This window comes from Cornus florida, unplaced genomic scaffold (genome assembly GCF_030987335.1).
Source record: "Cornus florida cultivar Cherokee Brave unplaced genomic scaffold, ASM3098733v1 CherokeeBrave_3.0.0_Hap2_Chr07, whole genome shotgun sequence".
In the NCBI taxonomy this organism is placed as follows: Eukaryota; Viridiplantae; Streptophyta; class Magnoliopsida; order Cornales; family Cornaceae; genus Cornus; species Cornus florida.
This window is the reverse complement of record NW_026775577.1, coordinates 60,519,425-60,539,803: the sequence shown is the minus strand read 5'-3', so window position 1 is coordinate 60,539,803 and position 20,379 is coordinate 60,519,425. Positions and strand designations below refer to the sequence as shown.

General features: G+C 35.9%; 1 protein-coding gene across 1 annotated transcript; it reads left to right on the top strand.

Moving 5' to 3' along the window:
* The first annotated feature begins 3,078 nt into the window (after positions 1–3,078).
* On the top strand, positions 3,079–4,710 carry LOC132267680 (cytochrome P450 71AU50-like). Its single transcript, XM_059768800.1, has 2 exons — positions 3,079–3,951; positions 4,096–4,710. Exons 1-2 carry the CDS (start codon positions 3,079–3,081, stop codon positions 4,708–4,710), a joined length of 1,488 nt encoding a protein of 495 aa, XP_059624783.1.
* The last annotated feature ends 15,669 nt before the right edge of the window (positions 4,711–20,379 follow it).

The following is a 20,379-nucleotide window of genomic DNA, read 5'->3' as shown; positions in this document are numbered from 1 at the left end:
TTGTTGTGCTCAGATTTGATTCCGATTTTGCATGCATTCATGATATTTGATTTCCATGACATTGGTATTTTTACTTTTCTTGAAAAGCATGCTAGATTAGTACTTTTCTTGTAAAGGGCATGAATGCATACTTTAGTGTAATTATTTATAACTTTTGGAGTTTTAGTGTAATTATGTAAAATAATTATTTTTCGTTTTGGGGACCTTTTTGCAATTTATTTTGGAGGATATTTTGAAAAAGGACCATTTTGTAATTTTTGGAAAGTGTGACAAGTGTCACACTCTCATGGAGCCATTTGTTGGCATTTAGGTAAAGAGACTTGGCACCATGACTTCTTGACATTTGGTGGGTGGAGATTCATCCATGTGTTGGCCTTAGATTGGTGCACATGTAGCCATTGATTATTGACAAGTGTAGGCTTGAGATTAAGCCAAAGGATAGAGCCTTTGATTTGTGACAAGTGTAGGATTAAGATTTAGTCTTGCAAGTGTGTGTGTAAGAGGTAGTGTAAGAGCACATAGTGAGTGGAGGATCTCTAGCCCTTCCACTCACCATTTTTCACTTATCTTCTTCATTTTCCTTAATTCTTCAAAGTTCTAACCTAGCCACCATTGGAGAAAAGCTTGGTTAATAGCTTTCTTCTTCAATTTTGGTGCCCTTCCATTTGTCTTAGACTAAGAACCTTAACTAGTAAAAGTTTCCTCTCATTCTCCTCTTCATTAACCCTAAGCTTGTTTTCCATTTAGTGCTTGGTTGCTTGGATTATAGAGATTCAATTCTCTATTGAGGTAGCGGTGGTAGTATGTTTATATTTTAAGTGTTTTATAATCCTTTGGGGTTTAATATATATTGTGTACATGCTTCTAGTATGATAGTCTTGCACATTATAGGAAATCCTTATGATTGACGTAGGGTTTATGAGAACAATGCTTTAGTAAGGTATATGAGTGTGTGAGAACACTTAGGAAGTTCTAGAAGTTTGAAATTTTTAGGAAGTTTACATTCTGCCTAGTTCGAACTGGTAGCCAAATCAAGAAACAGGTACCCAAATAGAAGTTTTCACTTCTGTCCATTGGGAACCGATAGCCAAATCTAGTACTGGTCGCCAGCTGCTGTTCTCGAAGGATTCTTCACTATCCTTTGGGAATAGGTAACCAATCTCTTTACCGGTTCAAGGCTTTAGATCTACTTAGGTAACTTTAGTTTCCTGATATGTTTTGATTCCTTTTTGGTCCAGTATTCTTAGATCTTCAGAATTTCACTTTTTTTACAAGTATTCTTAGATCTTCCAAACTTCTATATAATGCCTCTTTCATTCAAAATTAAGGTATGACTCTAAGGAACAAAAAATTATTATTTTAAGAAAACCTTTTGAGAGATATTATTCAGGAAATCAAATCTGATTTTTCTGATTTTATTTTGAGAACATATATACATGAGTGATTTAATTGTGTTGTTCTTTATCTCATCGAAATTGAAGATTTAGAGATTTTGAGAAGCAAATCTATTTCTTCTACCATAAAGTTCAGATCTTAAAGAAAATGGGTGAAGCAATTACACTTTGAAAGGGTCAAAGCATTCGAGAAGTATTGTTTAATTTATTAGCAATCCTTCTACAGAATCAAGAGTAAGCCTAGAGTCAAGAACTATTGGACGGGACGTCGTAAAGTTAAAAGATTATCAACAATTGATTTTTAGTAGAACGATAAGGTGTGAGCCTGAGTCAAAATCCATTATAGTTTGTTTCAAACATAGTTGATTGGTTTACTTTGGACTGCACAGTCCACAAGGTTTTTTCCACAACAATTAGTCTATTCTACCGGTTCGGGTTTCCTCGCTAAAAATCCTAGTGCCATCTCTCTAACTCTACTTGCTTTACTTTTCAGTATTTATCTTTGTGATTATGGATGTTTAATTAATCATATTGCTTAGGTAATTTAATCAATCATAAAAATTGGGCAAGTTGACCTATTAATTTCATCTAGGTCATTTAAAGGAGTTAATCACAATTAAATTAACTAACAGCTTACACACCGCATAACTCACAAAGGAGTCTTCCATTTGACTTGCCAATGTACCAAAATAACCCTCCTTCATTAAACTATCCCACACATGACACATAAATATCTCCATCTCCACTACCCACATATATAAATATACACACATATACATAAAACACCCCAATGTCCCACATTAATAAATAAACACATGCAATAAAAATAATCGAGTTTCACATGGCGCGTAAAACAATACATGGAAAACAAAATAAATAAAATACCGAAAATTTCAAAAAAAATCTCAGACATTACAATTATTTAATGCATATTTCAATTCAATGTCTATATAGGGCGAGCTCTTAACTCTTCTCATAACAGGGTCTTCTTATAAGCATTACTCTTTGTGAAAAGTTGGAATCGGATTGGTTCCATTTTTTGTCAACAAAATTCGATTTGGATTGTGTGACCCTACATTAAGCTGTGTTGATACTGTATAAACTAGAGATTTTTTGAGTAAAAAATTGAAGAGAGTCCAAAACACACAGCTTTCAAAAAAGAATAACATAATTTTCTTAGAGACCAAAAACAAAAAAGAAAAACATTATTGAACTCCTTCCTCAATGTTTGATTGGGAACACGTAGTTATGTTTGGTCAGTGCTCCAAGTACTTGTGTTTGTTTGTGAACGTGACGACCTAGCCGAAGTTCATATATATTGCCGTGTCCGCTATCCGGCTCTCATTGTGACTTGAATAAAAACGACCGTCCTTTTGTCTTGTAGTTGGATTGAAATTTTTTAACTTCCTATGTTTGTGCGCCTTTTCTGGTTGTTAACAACCACCGTTTTTTTATGCTGGCGGTTGGATTGAATTTTGTAATCCTCTGTAATTGTTATTAGAACAATTAAATTATCAAGTGGGCATAGAACCTCGACCACGTCAATCTGTTTCTCTTTGTACTTTTCTCCTAGTTTTCACTTCGGAACCTACCTAGATAGATCCACCATTTAGGCACAAGAGCTAGGGGCTTATATATAGTATATACAAGCAAGTGTTATTCGACCAAATTAATAATGTTGGCCATGGCCTCAACTTGGACAATGCTTGCATTGTTTGCACTAGCTGCTTATATTCTGCAAGCAACAATTAGGAAGAAAAAGAATGGGAGGAGACTACCTCCAGGTCCAAGAGGCCTCCCAATTTTGGGACACCTTCATATGTTAGGGAGGTTCCCTCACCGAGACCTTCATCAGCTAGCCAAAAAACATGGTCCTATCATGTACATGCGCTTTGGCTTCGTCCCAAACATCGTCATCTCATCCCCAGAAGCAGCCAAGCAGTTCCTCAAGACCCATGACCATGTTTTTGCTAGTAGGCCAGTTATTCAGGCTGTTAAGTACGTGGCTTTCGAGCAAAAGGGCTTGCTTTTTGGTGAGTATGGCCCTGCTTGGCGTAGCATGCGCAAACTGTGCGCCTTGGAGTTGTTTAGCAATGCTAAAATAAATTCATTCAAGTCTATGAGAGAGGAAGAGGTTGGACTTTTGATCCAATCACTCAAACAGGTGGATGGTGGTGCTGTTGATGTTAGCGCCAAAGTGTCGTCCATGAGTGTGGAAATGACTTGTCGGATGGTGTTTGGGAAGAGGTACACGGATGAGGACTTCGATGAGAAGGGGTTCCAATCTATGATTCAAGAGGGCATGGACGTGTCATCTACTCCCAACATTGCAGATTACTTCCCCTATGTTGGGGCACTTGATCTTCAGGGACTGAAACCCCGCATGAAGGCTCAAAACAAGGTCTACGATGCCTTTTTTGAGAAGATCATTGATGAGCATGCTCAAGCTAGGGACCAAGGTAAAACCAAGGATTTTGTGGATATCTTGTTGGCCTACATGGGATCTGAAGATGCTGAGTATCCTATTGATCGTTCCCGAGTCAAAGCCATTATGTTGGTAAGTTGATTCAACATTATACCAATTTTAGAATGATTTACTGTAAAGGCCAAACCAAGGACTTTGTTGATATCATGTTGGTTAATGATTTTACTTTTTTTATTTTTTTTGGTTTACAAGATTTTATCTGTGGTTTCTTTGCAGGACATGCTTGTAGCCGGAATGGACACTCCAACAACAACAATAGAGTGGGGACTCTCCGAACTCTTAAGGGATCCGCCAGTGATGAAAAAACTCCAAAAAGAGTTGGACGAAGTGGTGGGAATGGATAGGATGGTGGAGGAATCAGACCTGGAGAACTTAGAGTACTTGGACATGGTGCTGAAGGAAACCTTCAGGCTCCATCCAGTTGCACCATTACTGCTACCTCACGAGTCCATGGAAGACTGCACGGTTAACGGTTTTCACATACCCAAGAAGTCTCGAATCACCATAAACGTATGGGCAATCGGGCAAGACCCCAATGCATGGACTGATCCTGAGAAGTTTTTCCCGGAGAGGTTTGTTGGAAGTAGTATAGATGTTAAGGGGCAAGACTACCAACTTCTCCCATTTGGCTCGGGCCGAAGACATTGTCCGGGGATGCAATTGGGTCTCATAGTGGTCCGGCTACTACTAGCACAATTGGTGCATTGCTTTGATTGGGAACTTCCAAATAACATATTGCCAAATGAACTGGACATGACTGAATTGTTTGGTCATGTAACTACTAGGGCCAACCATTTGGTGGCTATTCCTAAGTATCGCCTTCACAAATGATGAAGTAGGCTTAGCCAATGTTTGGGACTAATTCACCGCAAAGATCTATGGAATTAGCATCTTCTGAAAGAAATAAGAGGTTTTGGTGAACTGCATCTGCAAAATTTTATACATGTTAATTATACTAGTGGAGACATGTTAATATACTTCAACCAGGATTATATTTACTTCAGCAACTCTTGCACCCACTGTATTAATAAAATTTATTGAATTCCAATAGTTTTATATGCTTGTTTTCAATTGACTTGGGGAAGAGTACTTTGATGGTTAAAAATAATATAGAATTGCAGATGCTTGTGACTTTGTCATCTAGTACGGCTATTAAGCAATGCATATAGTTGAAGACTTTTATGGGTTTTGAACTTTACAAGTTGGAGGTATACTATAGAAAAAAAAAAAAAATGAAATATATAATTCATACACCTTGTGGGTGTCATACCCTGGAGTCTACATGACAAATGTTATATCATCAACAATGGCTCACACCACTCGGTCAAGCAGTCAACGAGTTACGATACATCAGTAACGATGGTCCATATAACCTGGTTAATGGTCAAAATTATCATGGCATTAGCATACTTCGAACAGAAGAACGAAGACCTGAGTTAGGAGCAGGACTCAGAATTACCTAAGATCTAAGAAGGTTTTGGTTTGGTGGTTGAAGTTCAGGATTCGTCGAGTAGACACTTAGCCTAACTTGTAGAGAAATAAATATCATTTTAACTCCCGAGCATTTAACCTCATCTTATTTAATATCGCTTTATAATTATTTGAAAAATTAATCTCTTTTAATTATTTTATTAATGGACCCACACGCGATGTCATCAATGACATCCCCCACCCTCACTTGGCCTATAAAAAGATGTGATCTAGGGCCACGAAAGGGTAGACAAAAAAAGAGAGGAAAGACCTTCGACATGGAGAGAGCTTTGGGCTCTCTATCAAATCTAGATTTCTGCACACTTCACACCTTCATCAAGGGAGTCAATGGTGTTCTTGTACATTGCCATCCTCTTTCTATCTCTCTCTCGAATTTGCATGGGCTTCCACCTCTCTCAATCTACCTCAAATATAATTAAAATTAAACAATTAAAATATATTATAATTAAAATATAATGGAATTAGCATCATAATAATTAAAATATACTTTATTATGATTTTGAACCCACTTGAATATCAGGTACCTACACACCTCAGAACACTATAACTCTTATGTTGTAACAATTACTTGAATAAATAATAATATTTTGAAAATATAATTAAAATTAAATCATAAATTGTAATATATATAAATGAAGGCTTAAAGGGGGTAATTGCTTTTCGAAGATAGTTGAAATCCTTCCTAGATGTAATCAGAAAATTAAGTGACAACACTGTCTCCACTATTTAACTAAGCCGAATTTAAGAATTTGTATGTTTATGGAATGGCACTCTTTATAAACCCATACCCATAAGAAAATCTAATTTGAGAAATTAAATTATAAGCTTCAAAATATAATTTCAAATTAAAAATAATTACAAGTGATCTAGCGGGTATCAGCCTCTTACCTCCCAAAGAGAAGTTAGAGGTTCGAGTCTTAGAAGAGACAAGTGTGTGTGAGTATCAACTAGGGAAAAAAAATAATAATAAAAAATAATTCGAGTCTTGGAAGAGACAAGTGTGTGTGAGTATCAATTAGGGAAAAAAAATAATAATTAAAAATAATTCTAAAAAACGTACTTTTTCGAATCATGTATTATGGAAATTATGAATATAAAAACTATAAGTTAGAAATATTACCAATTTGGTATGCCTACATTTTAGTCACCAAAAAAATGGTGGAAATTTCAATTTCGATTTCTGAAATCATCATTGGAATCTGGGTTTTGTCGAAGTCATAGGTACCGAAATCTTGGTTCATCTCCAAAAACTTCATTGGATTCTTGACTTGGTTGTTTGAAACCTTGTGGCTTTGTTTGATTAGGCAGAAACAGTTAGAAAAGAAAAGAAAGGGAAAATTTAGAAACTTTTTTAAAGTTTGGATAGATAGAAAGAGAATCGTAATGAAAAATTTAGTTTCCCGCGTGGAGTACTTTCCTCCAAAAAAATTTCCCAAAAAAACACTCGAAAATTTTATTTTCGCGTGAAAGAATCTCTTCTTTATTTGCAGTTCCTATTTTACCCAGTAGTTTAATCGTTACAAAATTCTCTCCAAAGGTAAGTTCTCTCTCAACGTTTCTCTGGCAACGCAAATTATATAAATAGAATTTTTATTTTTTTTTAATTATCTGTTCTATATTGTAATTCTAGCTACTCATAATCCCAAATCATACTAAAAGCAGAATTTTTTATAATTCGGGATGCTATTTTAACAATTTCTTTCATTCCAAATATATTGGATACTAGGTATATATTTGGAACGAAAGAAATCGTGTATGATATATATATATATATATATATATATATATACTCATATACCTCTCTCTTTATATAAACGAATCTTTTTATGTTCTCTGATCGAAAGCTGATGAGTCCGACAATGTCGAAGGTGAATGTTTTAGAACTTTACAAAGCTGTGATGGATGTTGAAGAGCTTGATATCCCTAGCCGCATGAATGCATTTGAGTTCTTGAATGCTGATTCTGTCAAAGCAAGAGCCTTTTTGATTTATCCTTCTGAGATGCGTTACTTGTTTTTACTTCGACAACTCTCCCAAGTAGTTCTTCTACTATTTAAATTTTAATGGAAAAACTTTGTTACATGAATGTTTTATTGAAGGACCATATTGAGCTTTTGATTTGGTATATTAATGCAAGTCAATTCCGTATGGATATATATATATATATATATATATATATATATATATAATAGGTGAAATATTTGATTTTTTTCTTAAAGTGTAGTTTTAGTATGTATAATCATTTTATTTTTATTTTCATGCTATCCAAACTAACAAACTAATATTTTTTTACAATTTTCTTTGATAAATTTTCATACTAACCAAATACATGCTAGAAAATTATTTTTCTTTTCATTCATTTTTTATTTCTTTTTTTTTCTACCTTATTTCAAATGGAGCCTATAGGTGTTCCATTAGAAATTCCCTCTCTTCTTACTTCCTTTGTATTGCTCTCAAGTCTTCGCACACCTAGAATTGGCTGACCTCTAGCCCATTTATGTGGGCCAATTCATAGGTGGCTTAAATGTTGTATTTAACCAATAAGGCTTCTATCAAGGTCATTAATTATAACAGCTCATCATATCAAGTTGATCACGTAACTGATTGTGTAACTCAGTCACATATGAAACAATGATTCGCGCATCCGTAATTTGAGCCCAAGACCTCTTGTGCAAAATAAAAACTTAAGTCTTCCTCTAGGTACCAACTTGACAAATTTTTGTTCATATTATCAAATAAGGAACTAATATTTTGAAAGATTAATTTGAATAACCAAACAAAAGGAATCAAGTTAATTTTGAAACAGTTTCTAACAATACCCTATTTATTTCAAAATTTTAAGGAAAAAAAAGAGATGGTACAATTGGTAAAGTTCTCTGCATCAATATTAGTGTCTTTTGGACATGAAACACTACTTAGCTGGTGAAAATATTATTTTCTAAGGAACTTGGTGAACTGAGTCTAAACCAAGAATCACATTGACAAACTAGAAATACCTCACGCACACTTTTGTTCAGAGATGAAATACTTAACTTTGACACATTTTGGCCATGTGTGCTCAATCCATACTTTAAGTGTTGTTAAGGATCAAACACGTCTTTAAAAATTCAGTATCGTTCTAAATCTACTTCTTACGTTACTTGCACTTTAAGTAATTTAATTTAAGAAAAAAAAAAAGAGTAAGTTGAACTTATTCACTCCTCTTTTGGTTGTTTATCTATACTATATTCCACAACCATTCTTCATTTTGCAAACTCATATAATGGTTTTTAGATCTAGCTAGTAAATAATAGTAACCTTTCTTGTAATACCTCCTAATTTCAGAACATGGGTTGATCAAATTCGCGCATAAAATCAGAAAATATCAAAACAATTAAATTATTTAAACAAATACAGATTATAAAATAAAATAAATAATAAATAATACGCTGAAGAAAAACTAATAAATAATAAATCCATTAATAATTTTTTTTTTTTAGTTAATACTCACACACACATGCCTCCACTAAGGCTCGAATCCCTGATCTCCCTTTGAGAAGTAGGGGCTTGGTACCGCTAGGCCACAGGCCTATTGGTAATCCATTAATAATTCTCCAATGGTTACAACTTAGGAATCCCGTAACTCAAGGACTCCTTAACCAAAAGTCACTATCCAGAATCCATAATTAAACGTTAACATGAAATGAAGAAATAATATCCTACTATGAAATAAACTGAAATAATAGATAAGTTCTCCAGCTGCGGATCATCAACCTTGAGACTTGAATCTCTAATAATCTGAAGATAAAAATAAGTAGGTCAAACCCACGAGCAAGTTCTCTCTACCAAACCTCTGAAAACCAATAATCAGATTATCTCTAATCAAAACCAAACCTAAGAAAATTTTAACTTTAAAACCATGGTATACATATATATAAATAATTATATACAATATAATAGTCACATCTATTATTAAGTTTATTAATTCCAGAAACCATTAACAATGATTAAATAATAATCATTCCTAGACCAATCTACCATTTCTTTTAAAGAAAAATCTCTTAAACCTTAATTCCAACCTAAACAATTATTTAATCATTTAGATAATAAATTATAACTAAAGAAATAATATAATTAATCCAAAACCGAATAATGATTTAATTATTTAAATTATACATCCAATAACTATGCTTTGATGAATTATCTATGTCTCCACCAATATTATTTTATTAATATTATAAAATAAATAACTAACCTATAAGTACTAGATTTTTTTAATTTAAGAATATCTAATCATAATCCAACATATACATATAATAACCATAGATGAAATTTTAATCATCTAATACATAGCAATTTAATTATACATTGGTAATTCAACCATGCCATTATAAATATATTTATTTATATATTGATAACTCAAACATGCCTCCTTAAGTATATATAGTTATACTTTTAATTAGCAACTCATCCCTGCTTCCCATGTATGTATTTTATTTATACAAATACTTAGGCAATATATTTACGCCTATGGCAACTCATCCATGCCTACAATTCAACCATGTACCAACTTTAGACTCAACGATAGTAAATTCATACATAGACATCTCATGCAGATTATATGCATAAGATTATTTTAATAACTAGTTTATTATGATTTAATCAACCATACTATATACCAAATAATAATAATAATCTTAAATAATATATACATATACACATATATTATTTAATATATCTATATATATGTATAACACTTTCCTTAATAATTCTTGATTATTTAAATCATATATATACAACCCTCCATACTTATCCTAAATTAATTAAATCATATACACATATATAAATAATTATATATATATATATATGTATATATGCTTCCTTCCATAATAAATTATTAATTAATTATATTTAAGCAAATTAAATGCTACTAAATATGTCAGAAATGGTTTCCCATAAATAATCCGTCTTGGTTTAAATAGTTTCCCGACACCATCTCACTAAAACGTAAATATCTCCTAATAGAATAGGAATCTGAGAATGAAATTCGTACCATTGGAAAGAGGATGAAAAATCCTTAAATTTGAGCTCAAGAATTACCCAATTTCAATTTAAGATGACTGAGTTATGACTGTTTAAATTTCGAGTAACAAAACAGGTAGAATAATAGGTTGAGCTCAATCGTTACTGTGAGCGCGACCGAGCCGAATCATTTCTATATTGACCAAAACAAGTCAATGATCCAGATCTGAGTGTGTACCACTCTCCATGGTCTGTGTGTGACGGCCCTGGTTTTACAAACCCAGTGCATCCTATGATGACCTGGAAAGTGGCACGATAATGGATCCGGAATGTGGAAGCAAAAACAATAGTAAGGCCTCTAGAGATGTACGTCATCCCTAAGGTATAAAAGTGGCTTCTCGAGGAGTTCCGAGACTCAACGGAAGCAGGGTATCAAAACCCTATAAGAAATGGACTAAGGGTAAAATGGTCATTTTACCCAAAAATGGGTGCCATCGTGCACAACATTGGAAAGACAACAACAAAGAAAAAAAATTAGACTCAAAAATCACTTGATTTGGAGTCCAGACGAAGAAGTTATGATGGTTTCAAAATCGGGTTAAGGAGCTGCCAAGGAGGACACCATGGGCGCCTGCAGGGGCACGCCCCATGCGCGCTGGTGCACACCACCCGCGCGCGCTGATGCTCACGGTAGCCTTGACAACAACAACAAAAAATACACCAAATTTGAGAGATTCAAATGGGATTTTGAGGGCTTAAATGACATTTTTGGAAAAAAAGTTGTGAAGTGACCCCCCCAAATCATATTTTCCAAGTGACTATGTCAAAAGAAGTTCTTATTTTTCAAGTGAAATACCCAAAGTGCCCTTATGACCAAATTTACAAAAAAAGTGAAAATGAAAGTTATTCCAAGTGTTCATTTCACCAAAAAGGGTGTTGTGTGCAATTGTGAACATGCACGCAAACATAATATACATATTTAGACGTGTTACAATGGCCTATGGCCCCAATACATGCCCAATGCAAAATACGATATATCAAACCTCTTAAATCTATAAAAATGCTTTTAAATGTAAAACATGAAATTAAAGTACAAAGATGGAAACAAAAAGGTGTTTGGCCTTTGGCCACATATCATACATGTAAAATGAATCTCGAATAGTGTTCTTAGACACACTTTACTTATTCCATGGTAAAAACAACACGTCTGAACTAAACTAAGCATTACAACTTCAAATGTAAAACTTCAACATGCTAACACTTGCAGGTGTGCAAAATTGCAGAAAAGGGCATAAATTCAATCATGCCAACCTAGGGATATTGTGCATCCCAAAACAAGTTCTCCTTACCCGAAAATATCCCAAACAACTAGGGTGAGTAAACAAAGTTACTCGTAGGAAGAAGTACATGCGTAACCCTAAAGTTTCAACTGTCATCCAAGTTCAATATAGATCAACACAAGGGATCATTCCACCTAACGTCTATGTTGCAAGGTGAACTAAGGGATCATTTTAAGCTACCTAAGCAATTGAAATGAAAACCACAATATACAAGTATACATGCTCAAGTATACTAAACAATATTGAAACTAAATACACAATATACAAGCATACATCCATAAGTGTACTACGCAATATTGAAACGAAATACACAATATAAACAAGTATAGGTCCACAAGTATACTAAATAATATTGAAATAAAATACCCAATATAAGCAAGTATATATGTAATACTTCTGAATTTCGTCATTTTTCATTTTTCTGAAATTTTTGTCGTTACAAGGGCATTTTCGTCTTTTGCCGTTTTGCATACCGGACACCGTGAAGTGTGTCAGTTGTGTCCAAGAGCTGGTTAGGGGCATTTCATTGAGTTCAGGACTCATTGAAATGCAAGGTTAGTCATTTTTGCATTTTTTCATTTTTCGGGCCGGATAGTCCCGCGTGGGAACCGCTACCGGAATTGTTGCATACGCAGATTTTAGTTGGGTCCATTTGCATCATATTTATTTTATTTAATATCTTCTATATGGTTATGGTATGGTGATATATATATGTGTGTGTGTGTAGTGTAAAAAGAAAATGAAAATAAAAGGAAAAAAGAAATGTTTTTGGTGGGACCCACCACCACATTTTTTAAGGTTGAAAGGCTATTTCGGCCTCTCATTTTTCTCTCTCCCGTAAGTGTTATCCTCTCCCCCTTCTTTTAGATTTTTCTTTTTTCTCTTGGTCTCAAATTTTCAAACTTGATTTCTCTTTCAATTCTTGGTATTTTTTAGTGTCGTTTGCGGCAAATTAAAGATCGTGTCGAGATCTACGATTTGATCGGAACAATTCCTTATTCAGTGCACTTGGAAATTTCGGGATCTAGGGCACAAAAATTGGGGGTTTTTGCTTATTTTGAGGTAGGGGTTTCTAATTCCTAATTTCTTGTTCTCTTGTGAATTTTTTTTCAAAATTCGATGTCAAGCATGTTTAATTTGGATTGATTGGTTTTAAAATGATGTAATTGTTGTAATTGAAATCTATGTTTATGTGTGTCGATGGAATTCTGTGAAAAGCATGCCTAAATGTTAATTTCCATGCGTATGGTGTCTATTAATTTCTTAGAAATTGCTATGAAGAAGCATGTTAATTGTGTAAGTAAATTCCACTTATTTTCATATTATAAGAAAAGTATGTGACACGCATTCATAGCATTGGGCATGAAAGAAAAACAAAAAAAGGATTTTTGGGAAGAAATTTGATTAAATGGTTTTGAGCAGCGGAGTCACCAAATGGCTAGTGTGTTAATGTAACCTAGAAAGAACAATGGGAAACACCCTAGCGTGGTTGAGCTAGCTGGACCCCAAATGGCACCGCGGGGGTACCAAGGGTTAGGGACAGTAGCCAACCATTCTCTCGTGTTGCTGCAGAGTCACCAAAGGACGGGTTATATTAATAGTTTGAAAAGTGATGGGTGGTTTTGAAATGGGGAGTGACATACATGGCATTGCATCCATGGCACGACATTTGCTTGTTTTGAACTTGAAAATTGATGTTGTGTTTTCCTCGGTTTAGTATGATCCCGTTCACATTTGTTTTATTCATTGTTTGGATTCACGGGGTCACAAGAGGTGTGTCTTAGGCACCACCTACTGAGCAAACTTTGCTTACCCCTTATATTTAATATTTTTCCATGGCTCGGAAGGGAAGTTGTAGACGCAGACCCTTCACAAGGCTAAGAAGGACTAGAAACCCATTTTTTTTGTTATCTTTTTTGTATATTTGGTTCCAATCTTTTGTAAGGTCTCAATCCATAGAAAAGCATTTTCATTTTGTGAACCGTAGTCATGTATTGTAATTATAACACTTGATGGTATTTTGGAGTAAAATGAGACTATATAATTATTTCATGATAAATGGGTAATGAAGCTGTATTCCAACCAATTATAGATACCTCTCAACTCTATTATATCATGTTCTTTTGTCGTAGATTCGGAAGTTGATGTCAAAACAGGTCCAGTAGAGATTTAGCTCATAATTAACACAGTTAGAGTCCATCCCAGAGAGTTCAGAGGTGTGAGGCCTTGTTTCGGCTGACTGACCCTTACCATCAGCCGATCGAAACCCCAGGTTTGGCCAACTGAACCTTCTTCATCAGCCGACCGATAGGCCAATTTTGGAAAGTCCCGAGAGCATGTTAATTTCACAATCTAGGTCAGCCGACCGATCCAGCCTCGTCAGCCGGCTGAGCAAGGGTTTTCAGCTGGCTGATTCTTCCCCTTTGACTTGCACATTTGACTATCTTTGTAAAGTTGTGCCCTTGAAGTATTTTGTACCTTGGACTGACTTACGTATTAGAATTGGACATAAGAATTGACGGTGTTGACTTAGTTAACCTCGGGTTTGGATGAGGAACCGTTTAATAATTTGGACCCACGGGTTTGGGTCGTTACAAAAATAGTATCAAAGCGATGGTTCGAAAACCAGTAGGACGACGAGTAGAGGCCTACCTAAGATTGTGTGGGAAAGTTGACTTGCATCATTTATATGCCTATGTGTTAAAGTGCTTAACTGTTTAAGAAGCATGCTTACTTGTTTCCTGTTTAAATGTTTATTATTTTGAAAGGCATGCCTATTTACTAAGTGCATATGTGTTTAAATTGTTGATATATGTAAATGAAGTGTTTATGCTAACTATAAGCATGCCATATATGATAAGGCTGAAAGTATGAGATATACGATGGTGGCAAGAAGTAGGCACAGTTAGTGCAAATTTTCTTTATGATAATGTGACAAGTAAAGAACTTGGTGTTGTGGTTTCATTTATCTAGTATACATGCATATCTATATATATATATATATATATATATATATATATATATTATGTGTTTATGCGGTCGAGCATGGGATGGTTGTGTGAGTTTTGACTAGAGTTTGCGAGGAGCTCGGTTGCTCCAGGGTGGTTGGGTGCCAGTTCATATCGAACGGATGGTTTGGTCTTTTAGCTTGTTGATTGAGCTATTTGGTGTATGACTATTTTTATCTTCTTATTGCATTTTGTATAGTGCTTAGAGCATGACCTCGAATGGGTTGTGTTTCAGGGCATAGTGACTGTGTTGTGTGTGAGTTTCATGCTTTGATGTGTGGGTTTTGGTGATCATGGAGGTCAGGTGTACAAGTGAGGGTTTCAGTATGAGCATAGGAGGTTGGTGTAAGTGACTTGGTTATGGTTTGGTGCAGAGGTTCTTATCGAACCGGTCGTGGTAGGTGTGACAGAGATTATTTAAGTTACGAATGTAGTCTATGAGTTGTAGATGTGTATCTTTTGGTACGGTCTAAGGAAGCGTGTTGGTTCTGACTGTTGTGGGGACTTGTTGCACTCTGTAGGTCTATGGTGATTTAGGGCCGGTTACATGATGTAGATCATTTCTTGGTTTTGTAGGAGTTTATTCTAGAGGCTGGTTTATCGAGGAGTGAATCTCATTTAGGATAGTTACGGGAATGTGTTGCGGGTAATCGACTCTCGGTGAGTCGGTTGCATGGCTTAGTCAATAAGCGGGGTTCTAAGTTGGCACGACTGTCTAGAAGGTCTTGAGGTGATGTATAGTAGTTAGTTTTAGTAGTGTAGTGCAAGATTACGCAATAAGGCACGTAGTATGGGGTCATTGGAGTGTTTGGTTGTTTGCTGATGAATTGATAGCTGGTAAGTATTGTGTTATCAAATGAATTGTGTTTTAGAATTTGAAAGTTGTGGATTAAGGTTGTATTTTAGATTGTGTCTGGAGTATTAGGAGATAGTGCTTTTTGTTTAAGGATTCGAAGAGATAAACTAATAATTGGAGTGATTGGGATGAGGTCAATCTTATAGGTTAGTTGGTAACCCCATTTGATTTTTTGTTTGGACCAATGATGTTTTAGGGAGAGAGAATGGGGAAAAGTATCGATGTTGAACTTAGGGTATGAAGTTTTCTTCTTTGGATGGGTAGATCACTTAGAAAGAGTGGTTTGATGTTGTCGGTTAAGCATTAATGATTAATGGCATTGTTAATGGCATTGAGGTGACAATTGGGTGTTGAGCATTTTGAGATTTGTGCTAATTTTGTTTTGAGGGTTTGTCAGCATAACATTGTTGTATGGAGGTTTTTTTCTAGTGTTAGGTAGTGGTCATTGTGGGGAGTATCGAAAGTAATGGCGTTTATTTTCTTCTTATGGTGATGTTGTTTTAGGGATATACAAGGAAAAAGCCTTTAGTAGTCGCTTCATGGTCCGGTGGGATGATAGGATAGAACTGTGGTTGGAATGAGTGGCAGTAGAGGTGTTATGGTGTCGTAGTGTGATGCTTAGTGCTAATGAGCAGAGTGGTTTAAGATATGATCCAAATACAGTTTGAAAATTACAAGTTGTTTGTTGTGTGTTGTCAAGTAGGTGATGGATTGTGTGCTAGTTGAGGCGATTGTGGATGGTGTGGTCATTAGAGTTAGTGAGGATGATGTTGCTAGATAAGCACCCTTTTTTTTTTACGAGCCAATGGGTCACTATGATTGAGGTCACAGGTTTTGTGTACATAGTGATTGAGGCAGTGTCGCGTTCAGAGGGTAGAGGTGGAACAATTAATCATGTGTCATTGTATTTCATCGAGTTTCTCATTGGGAGATTATTGGGTAGTATGGGATGCGGTGTCCAACGTGCAGTGATGGTTCCTAGTGTTAGTATGTTGAGGGTGTTGGTGCTTTTATTTGATTGGTTTAGGTTAGCATAGTGTTGCGGAGAAGTGCGTGCAAGGTTTTTATGTTGATTGTGTAGGACAGTCCGTTAGTGGCGAGGTCGCTTAGATTGGTGTTCCTAGTTCCATATGTGTTTCCAAGTTGGTTATTCTCCTTGTGTATAAGGAGTTTAATTCATCTCAAGTAAGATTGGGTGTCCATGGTTGGACGAATGATGAGTAGCATGTGACAAGTTGTCGGGTGTATTTAGGTGTGAGTTGCCAAACTCTTGTAAGAGTAGGGTTCGTTACCCTTCTCGTTTGTTCTAGTCCTAGCAAGGATGTCGTTTGTCTTATGACTTGTTCTCTATCTAGGAGTTGTGCGCGTCCGTAGGCGAACGAATTTGTGAGCAGTTTATTGCACTGTTAGAGTTCGTTAATTGAGGTCCTGATTGATGACATCGACTCACTCCCACGGAGGGAAGTATAGTCTTTAGTTTTTATAGTGCTTGTTTTGAGAGTGGTCTTGACCGGTGGAATGTGGGGCACGAGTTGCTGAATAGGAACTGTGATTTTGATGTTTGGTATTAGCGGTTGTGGCCAAGGAATGTGTCATGAACGGTAGTTTGAGGATGATTAGGTGATGTGATGAGAGTTGTGTATCTGGATGCTTTTATTAATGTCTGAATTGAGCAGTGTCTTGAGGACAAGTGTTGATATTATTTGAGTGCTAAGTCGCTAGAGAGAGAATGTGTGATTTCATTAAGGAATAATAGAAATGACTGACTTTAGTTTTGAGGTTTCAGCCATGAGATGGTCGTACCGTGTGTTTTGAGGAAGTAGGGATTGAATCGAATGATGTTATGGAGTTGTTTACCTAGTATAGGTGTTATGAGAAAATTAGAGATCTTTTGTGCTGACTGATGATTGTGACGTTTGGTGCCGTATTGCTTTTAGCTTGTTATGATTATGCGATTAAGGCATGATTAGGATTCTGAGAATAGGTATATGACTGTATAGTTGTTGAAGTTGTGTAGAGTGATGGATCGTTAGTGAGTGGATCTCATTGCTGTTTTATGGACTGTGTCATATTGTATTTGAGGTAGGGACCTGAGGACTAGAACGACGTTTGTGCTGAGACCAGATCAAGGATGAGGATGGCCTGGCCAACCATTTCTCTTGAATGAATCCCTCTTTAGCATAATGTTGGGTCAAAGGTCATTGATTGGTTTAAGTTGACATGGATAGTGAGAGTATGGTATTGGGCGTGTGTCAGTGTAGTGGAGTGGATTCAGGTGGGTTGTCTCGGATGACAAGGTGTATTAGGTGGGACCAATTGTCCCAATCCGTTTGATTATTAAAGATCTTATTTTGAGAGTTTGTGCCTTGGGTACAGGATAGTGCGTTTTACTAATATGGTGACTAATGTTTATGCAGTCATTGGGGGACTTATTGTTTAATCATCTTGAAGTTGTTAAGTGTAATGATTATCATATGGTGTAATTAGTAGTCGTTGGTATGGTTATGTGGTGGTGTAGCTACGTACTAGATAGCAAGTGTTTGGTCTGTCAGGGATGTGTGGATTAGAGTTGAGATTGATTGAAAGATGGACATGATTCTTTGTCTGGGGTTTAGTGTGTTCTTTGAAGGATGTGTTGAGGTTAGACGTTATCTTTTCGGTGGTCTGGTCACTGTTCTTTTCTTGGGCCTTGGAGCCTTTTGTGACTATGTAGACTAGACTGATGTCCGTTTTGAGTTAGGCGTAAGGTCTAACTAGACTTGTGTTTTGATAAAGAGAGAGATGGGTAACCGTATTGGGTTTTGGTGGCAGTGGCGTGTGATTGCCTAGTGACGTCCAGTGTCAAAGGCAATAATGTCGGTGAGTCCATAGTTTCGGGGTTTTGTGAGGTGTTCTTGAGAATTATGTGGTTGTGGTCATCTCCTTAAGGAGGGTAGATTTCGAGGATGGAATCTCTTTAAGGAGGGTAGATTGTAATACTTCTCAATTTTGTCATTTTCCATTTTTCTGGAATTTTTGCCCTTGCAATGGCATTTTTGTCTTTTGCCATTATATGAACCGGACACCATGGAGTGTGTCGATTGTGTCCGAGAGCTTGTTAGGGAATTTCATTGAGTTCAGGACTCATTGAAATGCAAGGTTGGTCATTTTGGCATTTTTCCATTTTTCAGGTCGGACAGTTCCGCGTGGGACCTGCTACCAGAATTGTTGCATACAGGGATTTTAGTTGGATCCATTTACATCATATTTATTTTTTTTAATGTGTTATATGTGGTTATGGTATGGTGATATATATACGTGTGTTTGTGTGGTGTAAAAAGAAAATGAAAATAAAAGGAAAAAAGAAATGTTTTTGGTGGGACCCACCACCACATCTTTTAAGGTTGAAAGGCCATTTAGGCCTCTCATTTTTCTCTCTCTTGTAACTGTTTTCCTCTCCCCCTTCTTCTAGATTTTTATTTTTTCTTTTGGTCTCAAATTTCCAAAGTTGATTTCTCTTTCAATTCTTGGTGATTTTGAGTGCCGTTTGCAGCAAATTAAAGAGCGCGTCGAGATCTACGATTTGTTCGAAACAATTCCTTATTTAGTGCACTTGGAAATTTCGGGATCTATGGCACAAAAATTGGGGGTTTTTGCTTATTTTGAGGTAGGGGTTTCTAATTCCCAATTTCTTGTTCTCTTGTGAATTTTCTTTCAAAATTCGATGTTAAGCATGTTTAATTTGGATTGATTTCTTTTAAAATGATGTAATTGTTGTAATTGAAATCTATGTTTATGTGTGTTGATGGAATTCTGTGAAAAACATGCCTAAATGTTAATTTCCATGCCTATGGTGTCTATTAATTTCCTAGAAATTGCTATGAAGAAGCATGTTAATTGTGTAATGTAAATTCCCTTTATTTTTCATATTATTGGAAAAGTATGTGACACTTATTCATAGCATTGGGTATAAAAGAAAAGGGCAAAGTTATTTGAAATGAAAGAAAAAAAAAAAAAAGGATTTTTGGGAAGAAATTTGATTAAATGGTTTTGAGAAAACCCGGTCACCGCGGAGTCACCAAAGGGCCGTTGTGTTAATGTAACCTAGAGAGAACTAGGGGAAACACCCTAGCATGGTTGAGCTAGCTGGGCCCCAAATGAAGCAGCGGGGGTACGAAAGGTCAGGGACAGTAGCCAACCCTTCTCTCGTGTCGCTGCGGAGTCACCAAAGGATGGGTTATATTAACAGTTTGAAAAGTGACGGATGGTTTTGAAAATGGGGAGTGACATACATGGCATTTCATCCATGGCACGGCATTTGCTTGTTTTGAACTTGAAAATTGATATTTTGTTTTCCCCGGCTTAGTATGATCCCGTTCCCTATTGTTCTATTCATTGTTCGGATTCACGGGGTCACAAGAGGTGTGTCTTAGGCATTACCTACTAAGCAAACTTTGCTCACCCCTTATATATAATATTTTTAAGAAAGTAAAAATACAAATTTCTAAGAAATCATATACCATGAGTGCATGTAAAAGTGGACACCAATCCGAACACGAAAAGTGAGGTTGTGCCAACAAAGTGACATATGGGAAAAGGACGAAAAGTGAATAGGGTAAAAAAAAATGAAATTGTGGAAATGACTTGGTCCTCACAAGGAAGTTGTCAATCCAAATGAAAGAGTCTCATAAACCATTCCCGAGTACTCGAGACGACACCAAGAGACGAGAAACCGAACACAGAAAAGAAAAGACTATAGCAAAAAAATTTATCCGTAAAATTTGAGGAAAAAGGAAAGGAAGGAAAATAACTGGATCATTACAACC